This window comes from Chionomys nivalis, chromosome 21 (assembly GCF_950005125.1).
Source record: "Chionomys nivalis chromosome 21, mChiNiv1.1, whole genome shotgun sequence".
Classification (NCBI taxonomy): domain Eukaryota; kingdom Metazoa; phylum Chordata; class Mammalia; order Rodentia; family Cricetidae; genus Chionomys; species Chionomys nivalis.
In genome coordinates, this window is record NC_080106.1 from 2,558,675 (window position 1) to 2,578,117 (window position 19,443).

Genomic DNA, 19,443 nt, shown 5'->3' on the forward strand with positions numbered 1-19,443 from the left:
AGAGGTGGCAAAGACCATACTTGGGGTGCACTGGAGTGACCAAGTAGCTCAATCACCATCCAGTGAGACAGGAGAAGCTATGTGTCCACCCATGGGCAGGGAGCACGGCGTCTAGGGACGACTGTATGCTGACATGCTCCTCTCCTTTTCACAGAGCGAGGCTTCTGCTGCAAGTGGGAAGAAAATCCATGCAATAAACACTTTTCACACATTCTTTCTTGTTGTCTGTGTAGAGAATGGCACTACATACACTTGCTCTCAGTGTCTTTCCCTTACTGCTGAGCACCAATCGTTCCCTGACGCTCCTTCCTGAAAGAGAATCTAGTCAGCTATTTTTCTGCCATCCATAAGTTTAGTCAAGGCATTACCTACTGAGTCAAAGGTGGCCACACACAGGAAAGAAATAACGCAGGGAACTGGGCAAGGTGAGGAAGTTGGTATAAGCCTACAACCTCAGCACTTGGGACGATAAGGCGGAGGTCCAACCCACTTTAAAATAAGAATCAGGAGTATGGGAAAGAACTATAGAGCAGGAACTGAAGAAGCCTGGAGACCCACCATAGCTGTGCTCCTACCCACAGGAACCACTGGAACCACCAGCTGGGCCTCGGTGGATCTGGAGTTCACCTCAGCAGGCCAAATGTGACAGCAGTCTTCAAGACGCTAGTAAAATCCCCTAGCAAAGATGACTCCCAGACCCTGCTTAGCACACAACCAAGATGCCACTTGGCTCTCCTTACCGGAAGCATAGCATGGCTACCTCCCTAGCTCCAGGGCTAGCACACAGCTCTAAGCTGGGATACAGCACACTAGGAAGCGAACAGTGTCCTGTGCAGAACCACCGTGTTCCCAGAGAGAAGACTTCGGCACTAGACCATACTCAGCAAGCACTAAGAACCCCACCTGGGCTGGCTGTGCACAGATCTGACAGTGTGTGCCAAGGAGAGGCCTGTGGGAAAGCTGCATCTTGTCCATTTCCTTAGGCCCTTCACATTATGGATGGGGAGGCACAGAACCAAGCCACTAGCTGGTCACCTTCCTCCTAAATGCATTTCATGTTCTCCTCGGAAATCCCATTATTTCTATTCTACTTCCCAACCCTCCCTTGCAAACTTCACACTTCGCGGTGCACCTGTGTAACTGAAACAATAGGAGTTCGGCCTGGTCAGTATCCTGGAAGGAGCAGGCAAAACCACGGCAGAGAAAGTCCCAGCAGACACCCTCACAGCAACCTACATCTCCTGCACTGTTCACTGAAGCTGTAACGTCCTCACTCAAATGGAGCAAGGAGATGTGCTTCTGTGTCCACAGCTTCCCAAAACAGCATCAAACGAACAGGCAGATTCTGGGGAAGGGGAACAGGTCAGTCCAAGCCTAACTGCAGCCATGCTCAGTGATGACTAAGTCTCCACAATCATAGAAAGGAGTTTGTACAAACTCATGAGCAGACTGGTCGGGGAACTGTTTGAATGTCGACACTAAAGAAAATGAGAACGGTGAAGTGGAGATGTGACAAAGTCTCACTCGTGTGGCAGAGCTCAGAGGGGGACAATGAAGTGGGGGAAAGTGCCTTGGACTGGAACGAGGCTGCTTAGTTTTGGAGAGAACAAAGTATGTTCCAAGTGCGGGGGCGGAACTATTGAAACAGAAAAGCCACATTTCGTACACGGCAGTATGAAACAGCCACTGTCCCTTCCCAAGAAAACGGTCCAGCAAAGATGAATCCCAGCAGCTTCCAGCCCCATGCTCAATAATGACTTCCTCAGTTCCCCAGAGATTGGTACTCATCACCTGAAAGGACCGGACTCCTTTCCTTCCTTGTTCAGACAAACTTTCCTTTGGAATATACAGCTCCTGCAATGAATTATGGGAGCAGTAAGCATAGCCTGAATGGCCTAGCCATGGCCAAGAGCAACACTCTTTGCACACAGATACCTGGCCTCTGACTAGTCAGCGCACAAGACCCTGAGAAAGCCACAGTGTATCCACAGTCTCTGGCCAATTGGGCAGAGAAAGCCACAGTGTATCTATCCATTCTCTGCCCCCTGACTCTGAAGACAGACAAATGCAATGTCAGGGCAAAAATTAGACTCTTGGAAGAGACAGCACTCGATGTGCAGGTCTGAACACTAGTCACAGAAGGATGCTTATAAGCTGTGCCCCAGAAACACAAGCTCACAGAGCAATCCACACCTTCTCTGTATTAATTGGTTTAATATTAAACTGACAGCCTTGTAAAAATAAAAAATATGGGCATGCCTGTATGGTTCTAATGAGGATTAGGTGAGGATAAACACACCAGGTGCTGTAAAAATGTGAAAAATATTTCAAAGAACGATCAGAGAACCCCACTGTTCACTTCGTGGAAAGGATCTGCAAACAGAAGAGCATACCAGCAACTAATAACTTATGTAAGGTGACACTGTCGCCAGATGACTCTCCCCTCAGAGCAACCCGGGTGACAGGGATGCTAGCGTTCACACATGTCCTGAGAGGAGGACATGGAGCCAAGCTACATGAGCCAAACTTGGCTGTTCAGGATCCAAGAAGATCCCTGACTGTCCATGGAAAAACACCCATGAATCTACAGCAATACACTGCTGTTCAAATGTCTGGCACCAACACAGTTTCATGGGTCAGTAGAATGCTTATGTTGCCAGATCCAATCACACCTTGGAGACACAATTTATTATTATTATTATTATCATCGTCATCATCATCATCATTCAACAATTTCCTTCATCATCATCATTCAACAATTTCCTTGATGTTACTAATGTACTCGTTCATCAGATTCACATCAAGATCATCATTGGCTCTTCTCAAGCTGCTCATTAACATGAGAGCACTGAGCTGCCACGTAAGCACGCAACACACATTTCCACGCTGCCACATAAGCACGCAGCACACATTCCCACACTCCACGTAAGCATGCAGCACACATTTCCACACTGCCATGTAAGCACATAGCACACATTGCTACACTGCCACATAAGCACACAGCACACATTTCCACACTGCCATGTAAGCACACGGCACACATTTCCACACTGCCATGTAAGCACACGGCACACATTTCCACACTGCCTATGTAAGCAAACAGCAGACATTTCCGTGCTGCCGCGTAAGCACATGGCACACATTTCCACACCCTGCCCACTTAGAAACCAAGCATCACCTTAGGTCTGAGATGGCCACATGCTCCCCTAGTGGGGGGAGACCTCCCTGGGGCAGATCTTCAGAACAATCTGGCCCTTAGCTTTTCCTTAAAATAATCTGATCCTGACTATTCCCATCTGCTGAAATTTTCCCATTCTGTACTTGCTGCACCAGTAACAAGAGCCGGTGAATTAAGCACCCAGTGCCTATCCTTTCCTGGTACAGAAAGACTGGAGCACATGACAAAGGCTTCTTCTGAACCCAAAACTCCAAGGGCCTTCATTGAGCACATTAAAAGCTGTTAGCACTCAAATCAGTCCTCGGGATCTACGGGGGACTGAGGATTCCAGGATCCCACAGGTACTGGCTCAGTCCTCAGGATGTACTGTGGACTGATGATTCCAGACTCCCCTAGGTACCGACTCAGGATGTACTGGGGACTGATGATCCCAGGATCCCACAGGTACCAGCCCAGTCCTCAGGATGTACTGGGGACTGATGATTCCAGGATCCCACAGGTACTGGCCCAGTCCTCAGGATCTACGGGGGACTGATGATTCCAGACTCCCCTAGGTACCGACTCAGCCCTCAGGATCTACGGGGGACTGATGATCCCAGGATCCCACAGGTACCAACTCAGCCCTCAGGACCTACAGATGACTGGTAATCCTAGGATCCCACAGGTACTGACTGGGCAGCTGCTCAAGTTGCTCGTGTAAGGATGGTGCAAAGTTTTCACAGACCACAACACACCCTCCTGCACTGTATTGGTGCAAGCTAGGCAGGCGCTGACCCCCTCCTAAGTACACTGAATCGCGTCTGCATCACACAGTATCTAACAGGGCCATTAGAGTGTTACTGATAAAGCTGCCATGTTACACTGTTCACAGAAGAACTAAGAGAAAGGAAAGCCTACATGCTTAATGGGTTGGCTTTTATTTTTGTTCTTCCAGAATGTTTCTGACCTAGGGTCGAATCCATGGATGCGAAATTCACAGATGTTCAGGGTTGGCTGTATTGGCCACTCAGACATGTTTTTAACTAAAACCAAAAAAGAAACCTACTTCCCGTATATGATCAAGAGCTGCTGAGTGCTTTTACACATTCACAAACTTACCTGCACTGTACTGGCAATTTGAAGATGGGTCCATTCACACACACACACACACACACACACACACAATCTTAGCCTATATTCAACCACCATTACTTAACAAAAAATGTGTTGAATTGTATACAATACAAATATAGTACTATAATGTATCTTTTAGGACCACCTGTTTGGCTCTTTCCAAGTATATGTTTTTATATATCTTTGTAGCATTGAGTTTCCAACGATTTCTCTTTGTGTTTGATTTATAAAATTCAACCTGGCAGTGCCTTAGCTGTGTTTCTCCAAGGTACACAGAGAGCAGGAACTGGCATAGGACAGGAGTGGAGGAGAACAGAGTATGTGCTGAACGTAAGTACTGGCCTCAAAAAATACAAAAAAGAAAAAAAAAACAGAATGCATTGAGAGAGTGCACAGGGAAAGACAGCCCTAGAAACAAAGAGATGCTCACTGTCTGGGCAGTGGTCTAAGGACACAGCCGTTTTCATGCAAGGGCAGGAATGAAGTTGCAGTAAATGCATGTGCTCTGTAACCCAAATACTTGGGAACAAGGCACAGAGAAAACACCAGGGGGCAGTATGGCCATCTGTAACCTAAGAAGACATTTGGTTTCTAAGAATTTAACCATCCCATAAAGACAAGCCTTAGAAGAAAGATGAACCCTGCCAGGCATTACGGTCCACACCTTTAATCACAGCACTGGGACCCTGATGCAGGAGGATTGCCACCTGTTTCAAGACAGTCTGAGCTACATGGTCTTAAAACAACAAAACAAAAAATGACAAGAATGGACAAAATCGAGGGTCAAAAGAGATGTGGAAAAACAAGACACTAATTACAGTGACACCCTGTACTCATCAGATAGTCCCTGGTGATAACCTCCGATGGGCGCTCAATCAAGTATTTGAGAAGGATACCCTAGAAACAGCCCTCTCACAGAGGCAAAATGTTATGGTATAAGAATGAGAGGTTGAAGAAAAAATAAGGAAATATTTTGGTTTGGTTTTGCTTTGCTTGTTTGTTTTTAAGACAAAGTCTCATGTATCCCAGGCTGGCATTATATGTAGCCAAGGATGACTTTAAATTCCTACTGAGCTGTGAGAAGCACAGTGCTCATGGACCGGTACCTGCTCCCTATGGGGCTCTTTATGGGCTCTCCCACTCAGGATTTAGTTTTCACTTTTAAGATAAAGTATCTCTCCATCTACGGCATAATCCACTCACTATTTTCTTGAGATAACGAACCTAAATTCCAGGAAATATTATAATACATGATATACTGTCTGTAAAGAGCTCAAATATTGTTACTGAAGATGCAATTACCAATGTTCAAGTTTGCATACTAACTAAATCTTGACACTACGAAAGAAATCCAAGGACAAATGTAATGGAAGGAACCGTGGGCCTCAGAGGATGGCCGTTTAAGGATTCTCTCTTTCCACAGAGCTGGTGGAAGACTCCACTGTCCCACAAATCCTAGCACACGAAAGGACCAACCTGACAAGACTCAAAGGGGGTTGCTTCCCCTTCCGGCTCCTCTTTCAGAGTGAGGTAGGTACTTCAAATGCTTCCTAATGACAGTAATTAAACATCTGGTAATAGGGACCCACACATGCCTGAGGAGTTTGCTAGGACTGTCCTTTTCATTTATAACGTGCATGCTGAGTGAGAACTAAGAGGAGCTGGGTTATGAATCAACTGGAGGCTGCAGGAGGAGTCCCCACAGCGGTCTGTAGGAGGCCTTGTTAGCAAGCTCAGAGCTGGGAAGGGGAGCTGCAGGAAACTCACACAAGTTCCCAGAAAGGGCACACATGCAAGCTTGAGGTGGCCACACCGTGAGAAGTGACGTTTACAGAAGAGTCGTCCCCATGCCTAGAGAATGCAGTGGCCACGCTCTCGCCGTTCCTATACTTCACTCCAGATGGATCCCGTTCAGCTGCAAACTTAAGACTATAACCTTTGCACACAGTGCCCAGGTCTGGGAGAGCATTGGCAGAGACACAAACAAAATACCACATTAAACAAGCCAACGCTTTCAAAGACCACTTCAGGCTTCCCTAAGGTTCAAGGTGAAAGACAGAGAGAGAGAAAAGTAGGAATTCAAAGATGCTTGTGGGAGCCTGGAATTCATTCAGTGATAAAAGAATGTTTGTCAGAATAAAAACCCACTTTGTGTCCTTAAATTAACCGATAACTATTTATTCCAGCTGCCCAAAACCATGAGATTTTTGCTAATTAACACATCACTGCTACCTTTTTTTCACCTTCATTTAACTTTCCTGAAGATTAAAAAAAAGAAAAAGAAACAACAACAACCAAAAAAAAAAAAAACCCGCAGCCACATCCACTTTTTAAGAACACTGTTTAGATTTTATAACCTTTCGTACAGAGACATGAAAACTAGTTCGTTAAAACCTAGCAGTGTGTCGCACTACAATAGTACTCAGAGAACAGTTTTCCAAAGTCATCTTGGGTCAAATTTACTCAGTTCTGAATACCACTTGATGAACACGTACAGTAAAGATCCAGCAGGGAAAACAGAATCCCCAGCACAGAAAACCTAAGGTGGCCAGTGCCCTGTGGAGGGGCCTGGAGTGAGCCGGACAGTGAAGGAGGGAGGCTGAGCCATCCAAACCCCAGAGTCAGTTGGAAGAGGTGCCTGACAGGGGCTCAGTCCTCAAGGACAGGGTTCGAGTTGGGCTGTATGTGGATTGCCTAGCAAAAGAATCTGGTGGGAGGGGCTAAGAGAGCCAGGCTAGTGCCAAGGGCTGGTGTTGAGACCTCCAAAGCCAAAGGGAAGCTGCCAAGAAAATTAAAAAGAAAAAAGATTAGATTAGGAAGAGGGGTACTTCCCAACCATTAAACAGCAGAAAGGCCAGGGCCAACCCTGGCTGTCCTGCCGCCTGGCTCCTTCCAGCACCCTCTAACTGGGACGCTCCCGGCAAAGGAGACCACAAAGTGCTAAACCACAAAGTGATCTTCATCCAACTTCATGATGGTTGAGCCTCGAGCCTCTGTAAAACAAAGACGATACCAGAAGCAATTCGGGTAGAGATGAGCACCGAGTAGGTCAAATTGTGATCCCTGAGTCAGTGACTCCTGGTGTTAAATTTAAAATGTCGTGATGGTTGGTTTTACGTCCACTCCACACAAGCTAGAGTCACCAGACGAAGGAAACTCAATGGAGAAAATGTTTTCTTACGATCTGGCTGCAAGGCATTTTCTTAATTAGTGAGACATTTTTTAATTGGTGATTGATGGGGAAGGGTCCAGTCCATGGTGGGTGGTGCCCTTGAATCATTAAGTTGCATACAAATTAAGAAACCACATTAACTGAGGTTGCTAAGGAAGCAAAAGCCCCAAGTACAACACATGAATAAGTAGAAACTAAGATTCATATTATCTTGGTGTTTACACAATGAAACACCACTGGTGTCACAAGACTCATCAAGAACACATTTCTCCCGGAGGTCAGGGAGACGTCAGCTGCCGGTGCCACCTCTTCCTCTGCGACCAGCAGGGAACCCTCCCAGTGAAGCAAGGCCACGTGCGCATCGTAGATATAAGGGTCTAAGTCATTATTCCTTTTACAAATAAAAAAGGCAGATAAAATTACTGTCACCTTCTAAAACAAGAAAACATACTTGCGTCTATTCCAGGCAAGTGGCTTCCTAGCAGGATTCTCAGCCAGAGCACACACATTTCCAGTGTTCTGTGACATGCAATGTGGTACCATGCAGATTCACTCATCCGCATTTCTCGTCGCTACAAGTGGCAGGCAGTATCCGCACTGGAGATAAAGACTCATAGAAACCCAACTGTGGGAGCCAGAGGGCGGCTCAGCTGCTAAGCACTGGCTGCTCGTTCAAAGGAGCAGGCTTCAGTTGCCAGCACCAGCAGTTAGCAAGCATTCATAACTGCAGGTCCAGGTTCTGAAGCTCTCTGCTGGTTTCTGAGGGCGCTGCACAAGTGTGGTGCAAAGACACACACACACACACACACGATACAAATCTTTAAAAATTATATAATTATGGTACAAAACTAAATTCAATTGATAATATTCTATAGTCTATATACTTCATATTACTTTAGGAACAAGGACAAGCATAAGACACACTTGGATATGCTGTCTTCATACAGTCCGTGTATACTTACATACAAGTAGAAAACCCCAAACCTCCTTTGTGTTGGGACAAAGGGGTTTGAAGTTAAGTAAGGAAGCCGGAGAGATGGCTCAGTGGTTAAAAGCACTGGCTGCTCTTCCAGAAGACCTGGGTTCTGTTCCTAGTACCCACATGGTAGCTCACAACCATCCTAAACTCCAGTTCCAGAGGATCAAGTGCCCTCTCCCGACCTCCACAGGTACCAAAAATAAAGCAAGCCAAACACTCATACACATAAATTTGAAAATAAAAAACTATTTTTAGATTTTGCTGAGAATTTTTACCATAAAATCATATAAAATAAACGCATCACATCTTCCCCCAGTAGACTGTCCCACATGTGGCTGTTAATCTCTAGGGGGGTTGTCAAGTTGGCGGGGTCCACTTATGTTGTGGATACAGGGGTCTGCACTGTGCAGCCCAGGCTGGTTTTGGGTGCTCATCAGAATGCTAGGATTACAGACCGGTAGCACTGGAAGCTATATCTTTTCCATTTGATACATGATCCTAATTTTTCTTGACAAACTGAGGGAGCATTATACTTTCCTACCGTACCTCCTTTTCCCCAGAATGTGTACAAACAATTCCACCTTGGCATTTCTAAAAGTCACATGCTGGCTCCTGGCAGGAAAACCATGCTCTGTAGAGGGGGCGCTTCCCACATCAGAGCAAAGGAAATTCCCTTTCTCTTTTGCCAGTGTTCTGAACTGTCATAAGCAAAAGACACGTCTTCACACAGGTGAGTGTTTCCCATGAACCAATGTCCTCGTGCAACCTTCCAAAAGCCACGTCTCCTATTTACGTTGAGAACTAACACCATCTTGCTAACAGCTCAGAATTTAATGGGTGTGTTTTACAAGAGCAAGACAACGCCACCGCTACCCCTGGGACGAGCAATGAGAAGGCTGAGGGCAGGGAGTTAGACGTGCACGGTTCAGTTTAATTAACAAACCAGATTCGGACAGGACTGGAGGCTGACACCCAGCTGCCACAAAGCCACTATGGACTCCTTTCTGTGAACTTTTGTACTGAGACCAAAAAACACACAGGTGTCAAATACCAGGGCCACAACTGCACCCTCAGGGTCAGGCAGTTTCACTTCCTGCTTAGCCAGAGGAGGAAACCTCAGACAGTGGATCAGTGACACCTCAAGACTATGCCTTGATCTCCTCCTTCCTGTTACATCCCATGTACTCCATGTAGAAGCTTTAATTATCTAAATAAATAAATAAATAAATAAATAACAGGTTTTAGGACTCATCAAATTACACTGATCCAATCAAAATATTATCAGTAGAAATAAACCCGGAATGCTAAAAATATTTAACTGCAAAATATCTGCTATTGTGATCCCTGCTGAAACTGCTTGTTTATAAAATATTTATAAACATTTTAGAGATAAATAATTTATTTATAAAATAATTAGAAGGCCGAGGCTGTAACTCAGCTGGTAATGCTTGCCTAGGATACAAGAAGCTATATAAACTGGGAGTGCTGCCCCACACCCATAACCCCAGAACTTGGGAGGTATAGGCAGGAGGATTAGGAGTTGACGGCCATCCTCAATTTATATAAAGTTTGAGGTCAGCTTGGGTTACATGAGATCGTTGCTTATGAAGTAAAATAAATAGGATTCAGAATGTCTCTGAGTTGCTTCCAGCATACAGATGGCTTCTGTGACCTCTCTGATCAGAAGGAAAATAAGGTAGGAAGGAGAAACTGAAAATACACAGGACTGAGCAAAAGACAGGCAGCACTGGCTCAGCGGATGCCAGGAATCCAATCCCCAAAACAGACAGACCAGGAATCCAATCCCCAAAACAGACAGACCCCACCCAGCAAGGAACCAGGGGCCAGAGGAGCTTCACAGCAGGCAGAGCTGGGTGCAGAGCAAGCCCATCTCGTTTGCACAGACTAAGCTTATAAAACAGCGTACAAACAGTAAAGCAAAATGTCAAGAACACAGCCGCACCCACTTCCCATCATTTTCATCCAATACTTTAAAAGTAGCAGGCATTAACTATCCTACAACTCTATGAAATAAGTACTTCTATGAAAGTGGACATACTAGCGTTTTGTTGCATGTAAAAATTACCTAATCTGTTTTGTAGGATGTTCTGGTAACATAAATATATCCCTTAAAGTCATGTTTGGGAGATTACACATGAGAAACTAGAATTTTCTGGTGGCATGACAAGTGTTATTTGTAAGACACAAATTTGACACTTGTGTAAGAAATGAAAAGGCATTCAAATTACACACATCCATATAGAAACCGGGAGCACAGAGATCGTCAGGAAGAATTTGAAGGTGGAGGTGTTCAAACTAATTCGGAAGCTTTTCTCTGAAGAATGTTGAGGAATAAACAGAGAAGAACAAGAGGTTTCTCCCAACTCTTGAGGAAGTTCACAGGGATCAGAAAGGTCTGTACCAACCTGCCTTCTGCTGACTCTCGAAGTGGCTCTTTTGAGGTTCAGAGACCTTGACAGCCGCAGGGCCTTCACTGAGTCCTTCCTGGAGGCGCCAGAGAAGGAGAAATACTTCCCTGTACGCTTCTGCCTGGACTGGTCTGCCATTTCTAGCCATCAGGTGGTGAGGAAAACCAAGATGTCCCAGAATACAAAGCTAAGTACAGCACAAAATTGTTCCCCAGAGTACTCAAAACCCAAACATCCAGTCTGCAATTTCCTTGGTGATCAGGAGGAACACGGGCCTGAAACAGGGGAGGAGAGGCTCCAGCTGATTCATGCAGTCCTCTCTGGAAGCTGACCGAGACTACACAGGGCACCGTGGATCCCGCATCAGCCAGGGACAGCCCCCAGAGCACCAAATTAAAACACCCTTCACCAGTTAAACAGGCTTGGTAGTTTGTCAAGACTAAAACTGGGTGTAGCAACACACCCTGGCATTGGCTGAGGATGACTGGATCCAGAGTCAAGGAAGCCTCTAGCTCATGGGTAACAAGAGAGCAGAGGCTCCGGATGGCACCTGAGCACAGCCCCTCCGCACTGCAGGGTCTCTTCATAGGGCCACCGGATATAAGCCTTGAAAACCTTCTCCTCCCCGATGATTGAGAAGAGGATGGTGAGGTGCTCGGGTGGACACACTGGATTAAGAGAAATACAGAATTCAGAATGTACAACTACCACACACTCTGGATCAGGGACACCCTCCCTTAGACCTGGCAAGGGAAGGAAGGCTCTGTTTATGTTCTCCCCAAAGATGTCACACAAGAGATATGAGGACTGAGGGGATGTTCTGTGGGAGAGCTCTTGCCTAGTCATGCCAGGCCTAAAGAGCATTCTCGGGGTTTCTAGGAGGAGAAAGGGGAGGGGTTAGATAATGAGAAATTGGAGATGTAATACTTTATAAAGTAATGGATTCTATGAAGATTTATAGCAAAATTGTGATTATACCAAGATTAAAAAGAAAACTGCATACAACTTAAGAGCTGAGAGATGGCTCAGGAATAAAGAGCCCTTACTGCTGTGGTGGAAGAATGGAGCTCAGCTCCCAACACCCATATGATGGCTCACAACCATCCATAAGCGCATTTCAAGGACATATATATACACACACATAGATATTATATATTTACCATCAATGTATATATTCTTTTGAAAGAGGAAAGGAGTTAAGAGTCCACGTTGGTATTTTCAGTGTTTGAGAACAAAGATCATGCTGTTAGTTTCCCCTGCTCCTCTGTCCCGAGTATCTCATCCTTCCCCGCCAACACAGACAAGGATTTAAGTAGGTAATTGTTAGTTTCTCCTTCATGCACATTTTCTGGAAATAACATGAAACACGAAAAAGGATCATGCTATTGGTCCCCATGTGGAGGTCTGAGGAGGACACAGGACTTGTTCTCTCTACCGTGTGGGTCCCAGGGATTGAACTCAGGTCATTGGCGGGAAGGAAAATGCCTTTACTTGCCAAGCCATCTTTTGTACATCAAACGTGCTGTCTTTAGGTTTGAATGTGTTCTGAAGCCTTAATTTTAATTAATTAATTAAATCCTAATTTCCAATTAATTAGTGGTTTGTATGATTTGCTGATGCTGAGTGTATGAGATCAGGTGAGGGATGCCGTGGCACACGTGCCTAGGTCAGATCAGGTGAGGGATGCCATGGCACATGTGCCTAGATAAGATCAGATGAGGGATGCCGTGGCACATGTGTGTATATGTATATACACACACACACACATATATATATATTATATATTATATATATATGGAACTATCAAAATCTAAGGATATAGAAGCCTGTGTGTTTTGTCCAGCAATTACAGGTGAATTCCATTGCCAGTCCAGGCTTGCATGAAGCTGATAGAAAAGTAAAAACAGGCCAAGGAAACTAAAGCTAATCACCTATATAAAACAAATGCCCAGAACAGCCTGGTTAATGTTTGCCTTTGAACCCTTAGCAGGGTTAGAGGATTGGCATCACTGATAGCAGGGCTGGTGATCAACTGCCAATGGTGCCCGCAAGGAACCTTTCCCAGGACCGACCACAATCTAAAACCATTCGATCAATCCTTAGGCTTAATCATTACCCCCACTTACAGATAGTAAAACTGAGGTTAAGCAGCCTGCCCAGGCTTGTGTCACAAAGCCACGGGGGAGGGAAATATGGACTGTGTGCTTAAAGTCAGACCATGTGGCTCCAGGCACCGCAGTACGAAATGCCCCTGGTGTATGAAGCAATACAAGAGAAGCCTGACCATCAGCTTACAGTGACGAGCACAGCCGGAGAGGGCTCTCTGCTCTTCCTGCCTGACTAGGAAGCCCTGGAGAGCACTTCTCTATCATTTTCTGAGGAGGCTGGGGACCAGCTTACACAAACCAGAGTGTGTCCACTCACAAAGGCCCTACTTGTTTCTCAGAGGCCTATGACCTCCCCACCACCCGGCAGGAAGCATAGCCCCTTCCGATCTGACTCTGCCCTTTTACACTCCCTGCCACCCCTGCCTCTGCCCACACTTGAACTGCTGTGCCCTACCCAGAATGCTGAAAATATTTAAATGCTAGGAACTATCGCTTTGATTTAATTAGCCAGACATTTGGTTTCCTATGGGTGGCTAAGTTAAATGCTCCCTTCCGAGCCGCACTAAAATGAGTCCATTAGGAAGAAATTAATCAAGACAGCTGGTTAGAGAATTCCATTTATAGAAAGTATTTCAAGTTCACATTATCAAACTTTTTAATCATCCCTTTCCCACGCTAAGTCATACAAAAGCTGCAATCACAAAAGAAGCTCCCATGCAAAGCTATATTTAGATGTGCCTAATGCTCTCTTCCTACTGGAATTAAGCAGAAAGAGAAATACCGAGAAAAACAAATTAAGGTGGATAGTTTGAAGACGCCCCCTCCAAATCTATCTTACAGCCCCCTCTCGGAAAAGCAGCATTAACACTTTCTGCTGAATGTTCAAACTTTTCCCAGCAACCGTAATTGTTTCTACTAAGATTAAACCATATTCGGGCTAGAGAGATGGGGTTCAGCAATTCAAAGCACTGGCTGCTCTTGAGGAGAGCTTGGTTGCCAGCACCCACAGGAACCCCTGATGCCAACAGCACAGACGCTGTCACCCACTCTCCACGCCCATGGAGGGGTCTGTTTCTCAAGTGCAGACCTCACCACCTGAACCCCACCACCATTTTCTGTTCTCACTCAAGAGCCAACAAAATAAAGGCTGCATCGGCTAGCACAGCTCATCAACCAGTTTCCAGACTTGTGCACTTCATAGGCCCAGAACCCTTTAAGGGGGAAGAGCAGCTGGATCCACTTGAGGAAGGGACCTTGTTACAATATCAAAGAGTTTTGATGCAAGCCTTCCACCTATCCTTTGTCAGAGGGACCTATGGCCTTTACCAGGACAGCTGTACCTTGGTGGGGGAAGGGAGAGATAATCAGACTTTGTGGGGCCTATTGAACTCTAGTTAAACAGACACTGCCACTAGGAGACACGAGAAAGCATCGTGGCCTACTTAGAGACTTGTGGAGGTCAGGAGATCAAAGGACTTTGACAGAAGTCTAAGGTCACAGTGGGTCCAAGGGATCCCAGACTCATCCTGTGGCTTTTTCCCAGTTCTAGAGTATAAAATTGGAATAGCTACATTTAGAAGCTGACAGATTTCCCACACTGGCTCCCGGACCTACAGAAAGGTCATAAGGAAGCCACTGGAGTTGCCTCTACCAGAGAACCGTAAGCCAAAACAGTATCACCTCCCTGAAGGAATTGCAGAAATTAATGCCAACCTCCAAGACTTGGATGATACAGGGGTAGAGGTCCCTGCCACACCTCCCTACACTCTCCTATCTGGCCTGTGCAGAAAACAGATGGATTGTGGGGAATGACAGCTAACTGCTGAAAAATTAACCAAGCAGTGATTAAAGTAGCAACTAAACCAGATGTGGTGTCCTTGCTTGAAAAGATCTGGAAACTGGCACACATCTTTGATCCAGCAAATGCTCTTTTTCTTGACAGCCATTAATTGGGACCACCAGACGCATTTTGCCTTCAGCTAGCAATCTCAGTAGTACACCTTTACAGTTTTACCTCAAGGGCATATTAACTCCTCAGTCCTGTGTCTTAATTTTATTTTTTATTTTATGTGTGTGAGTGTTTGCCTGTACGTATGTATGTATGTATACAAGGAGACCAACAGAGGACACTGGACTCCTGGAACTGGAGTTACAGATGGTTGTTACTATCTGGGCTCTCTAGAAGAGAAGCCAGTGTCATAGCCACTGAACCATCTGTCTCATTTCAGTTTGAAGAGATCTTGATCTTCTTACCCTTTCACAAAAAAATCATACTGGTCTACTATATTGATGACATTTTGCTGACTAGACCAGGTAAGCAGGAGGTGGCAACCACTTTGGTAACACAAGAGTGCATCGGAGGAGAGGGAATAAATCTAACCAAAATTCAAGGACTTTCTACCTTAGTGAAACTTCTCAGAGTCCAGGGATATAGGACATGCAGAGATATCCCAAATATGAAGGACAAGTATCTGGACTTTCCCAGCACCAAGAAAGTAGAGGAAGCTTAGTGGCCTATTTAGATTCTGACAGCAGCAAATCCCTCACTTGGGTGTGTTACTCTGGCCCATTTACCAAGTGACTCAGAGAACGTCTGGCTTTGAGGAGGGCCCAGAGCATCAACAAGTCCAAGCTGCTGTTCAGGCTGCTCCACCGTTTAGGTCGTACGATCTAGTACATCCAATGGTAATTGAGGTGGCAGTGGCAGACAGTGGTCCTTAACATGGCTGTGGCAGATAGGGATGCTGTTTGGAGTCTCTAGCCAACGCCTCTAGGTAATGACAGTGGAAACCCTTGGGCTTTTATACCAAGGTTCTATTATAATCCACTGCTAGGCATTCTCCCTTCAAGAGGCAGCTCTTGCCCTGCTATTAGTCCTTAATGGAAACTGGACGTTTGACAATGAGCCACCAAATGGCTGTGCAGCCTGAACTGCCCGCCATGAGTTAGGTGTGATTTGATCCACCAAATCATGAAGATGGATCTGCAGAGCAGCAATTCATCAAATGAACTGGTATGTGTGTGAGACCATGCCCCAAGAGGTGGGGAGGGCACAAGGAAAGAAAAGCTGCCCCTAAGGCTATGGTTCCTACTCCTGCTACAATGTTCCAGTCTATCCTTTAGCATTCTACTTAGAAATCTATTTCAGGAATCATGTTAGGAAACTAAAAACAACAATTACACTTCCTAAAACTTCAAACCATTTTCTAACACTAACGAATGCATGGCTTTATCATCATCTGATTTGTACAAGATTACAAAGCAAAAATGCAGTTTACTAATCACACGATTTAGATATGCAAAGCCTTTAACAATCAGATCTAGTGTGGCTTGTTCCTGGTTCTTTATCATCATGCAGTTAAGTGTACATGGTTTCCAATTGATGACAAATGACAAACTGTCTCAAAGATCTAAGCACCAACTATTTCAGCCTAGTGAACTTGGACTATACCCAGCTATTGCAGAGCACACACTATGGGTGGCAGAAAAAGAGATAATAAGGAAAATAAAGGAGCAGAAAGGAATGCCAGAACAGTCAGTATAGCAGTGAATTTCCAGCATTGTGGTTGGGAAAGCACCATCAATTCTTCAGGTCTCCAAAGTCGCTTTCAGCTTCAGAACTGAACCAACACCAAACTAACCACAGCTTCAGGACCCCTCACAGTGCTCAAAGGAAGACACTGAGCGTGAACCCCGCTAAATGAGAGCCCCTAATGGGAGAAATAACACCCAAGAAAATCATCATCAAACTGCAAACAGGTCTAAAAGATTTGTATTTTTTTTTGACACAATATGTTACTGGCCCACAGTAGCTACAAAAAGACAAACCCTACCATAGCAAGTACTGGGAATTCAGGCCTTTTTGAATTTCTTAATACTTTGTTTTCTTGAGATTTCAAGAAACTATGTAGGATTTCTATTCAATTCACAGCAGGCATGATACCAACTACCAGAAACACAGGCTTGAGAGGGCATCACAGCTGTGCCCGCCAGCTCAGTTCAGCAACAACACAGATAGAGAGTGGGGAAGACCGCCAGTCACGGTGAGCTGAGCATCCCAACAATCTTGTGGGTCCAGAGCCTCCTAAAGTGGCCTGACTGGTTAAACACCCATGTGTGAACACTGGAGAGTAATGAGGACCAGGGCTATCTGCAACCACCTCAGCACAGCTGAGGTGTCTGTGGCTGCTGGGCCCTTGTGCAATTTCACTTCGAGCCAAACACAACAGGAGGTGCGGGCAAGAAGCTTTGTGAGCCCTGCCACTCTCACCATCTCAGTGCAATAAAAAAATCTGCTGACTTTCATATGTAGAGCGCAGCACCAAGTCACACATTTTTATCATGCTAGGAGCCACACTCCTCCCCATTCCCTGCACGCAGTCAGCAAGCATAAACTGGCATGAACCACTATTCCTGCAAAACCAAGACGACCTTCAAACCGGTAGTGAAGAAACACAGATGAAAGGTGGCAGGGGGTGCAGTGGGGGGCAGTTTCATGAGAGGAAAGCACACATGGCACAAACAAAAATGCCTGGACCACGCACAGCCATCCGTAGCAAGACTCAAGCAAGACTCAAGACGTAGCAAGTGGCTCAAGGAGGTGAGTCATCATACAGGGCCATCTCTGAGCCAGCACTGGGACCAGAACTGGAAGACGCCACATATCCTATGAGATTAGAAACAAGATCTTCATTGTGTCTGGCAAAAATAAGGGTGGGATGACAAAGAATACTTTGTTGCATTTTCATTGTAAAAGTTGCCAGGTAAAAATTCTAAAGAGTAAGTGTTAAACCTCCAGTGACAGGAGAGTCATTGCTGTCTGGCACTGGGCAGTGAGGGTCTTCGTGTCTGTTAAGACACAGATCAAAAGGGAGTGGGTGGCCTGTGTCTCGAGCGCAAAAGGGAAGGGTTCCCCCCTGCCACTCTCATCCTGGAAAACTGCCTTTAGAGCAGACTGCCCAGCCATGAACTCACTCTGTCTTTGTCGTCAGCAACATCACAGAGGATGTCATCCAGGTCTAGAATCCCTCCGTCGCCATGCTCCAAGCGATGCACCTGTATCCAGTAGTTTGGATCCTGGACAAAAGAACAGAAATGCAAAATACGTTACCATCACAGAAAGGGAATTCAACAATTTAAACTCTAATAACTTCCTGACCATTAAAGGAAATATCAATAATATTAAAACCAATTAAAACTTCAAGCAGGGCTCAACACATGGTAAAGTCAGTCCTCCTCTTCCTCTATGATTAGGTCACTCACATACTCTTCCCCTTGGCCACAGTCTCAGAAACACTGAGTAGATCAGACTTCCCATTGTCTGAGATACAAACTAGGCAAGAACCCCGACAAAGCAATCTATAGAAACACTTGATTAAACAGCACACATTCTACATCCGAAATGTCACATATTTGTTAATCTACAACTAGCATATTGCATGTGACGGAGAGTCAATGTGCTCCTCTCAAACAGGCCTGAATAAATGGACAGAGAAGCAGACAAGCCAGCACATGGACCAAGAAGGCTGTGTTGGGAACTTATGCTCAAAAAGGTCAAATCCGGCCCGCATGGACATGTGCATAATGAACTATTTAAAGCAACCCGTTAAAGATGCAGGGCCTGTAGCTCAAAAGCAGAGATGGAGAAAAAGGAGGAAAAAAAGATACCACTTAAAACTTTGAAATATTAGCCAGGCGGTGGTGGCGCACATCTTTAATCCCAGCACTTGGGAGGCAGAGGCAGGTGGATCTCTGTTCATTTGAGACCAGCCTGGTCTACAAAGTGAGCTCCTTGACAACCATAGCTACAAAAAAAAGTAATATTCTATATGATGTATTTACACACACACACACAGAGAGAGAGAGAGAGAGAGAGAGAGAGAGAGAGAGAGAGAGAGAGAGAGAGAGAGAGAGAGAGAGAGAGAGAGAGATTATAAGTAATTTGAGAAAGGCACAGTGGTCCCTGAACTCCACAATAACTCTGATGCAGATGCTCATATGGAAATACAGGAAACTGTGATGCTGTCATGAACTGATTTCTCAAAAAACACAGAACTGCTACTCAAAAGTCGTGTTAACACTGTTTTTTCTTTCCCTAAGGAAGGATGTTTGACACCATCCTATCTTGAAAACAAAAGATGAATGTTAGCTTAAACACAGATTCCACCAGATGATGTAAGGCAGGGTCAGAGGTGAGCAGTCTCTGGAAGCTGCCCAAACACATCTCTCACACAGGTATGTCTCAGATCCCATAATACGCAGCACACATCACAGAGACAGGGAATTACTGTCCTTATCACTGTTTAGCCAGTGGGACAAGCAGTTCAGACCTTACTAATCAATACTACAAGAGCAGGACCAGCAAACTACATCCGCTACTGAGATTTTTATAAAGGGAACTGTGCATCTAGAATGAAAACACACAAACGACAAACAGAGATACACAGTACACACACCAGATACAT

At 45.3% G+C, this 19,443-nt stretch overlaps 1 protein-coding gene across 16 annotated transcripts in view; it reads right to left on the bottom strand.

Annotated features, from left to right (window-relative positions):
• Positions 1–19,443, bottom strand: part of Pard3 (par-3 family cell polarity regulator) — a 490,400-nt gene that overhangs the window by 383,321 nt on the left and 87,636 nt on the right. For all 16 annotated transcript variants that reach the window (XM_057753424.1, XM_057753429.1, XM_057753430.1 and 13 more), the window contains exon 2: positions 17,954–18,055. In XM_057753424.1, coding sequence (XP_057609407.1) covers positions 17,954–18,055 — 102 coding nt within the window. The remainder of the gene's footprint in view (positions 1–17,953; positions 18,056–19,443) is intronic.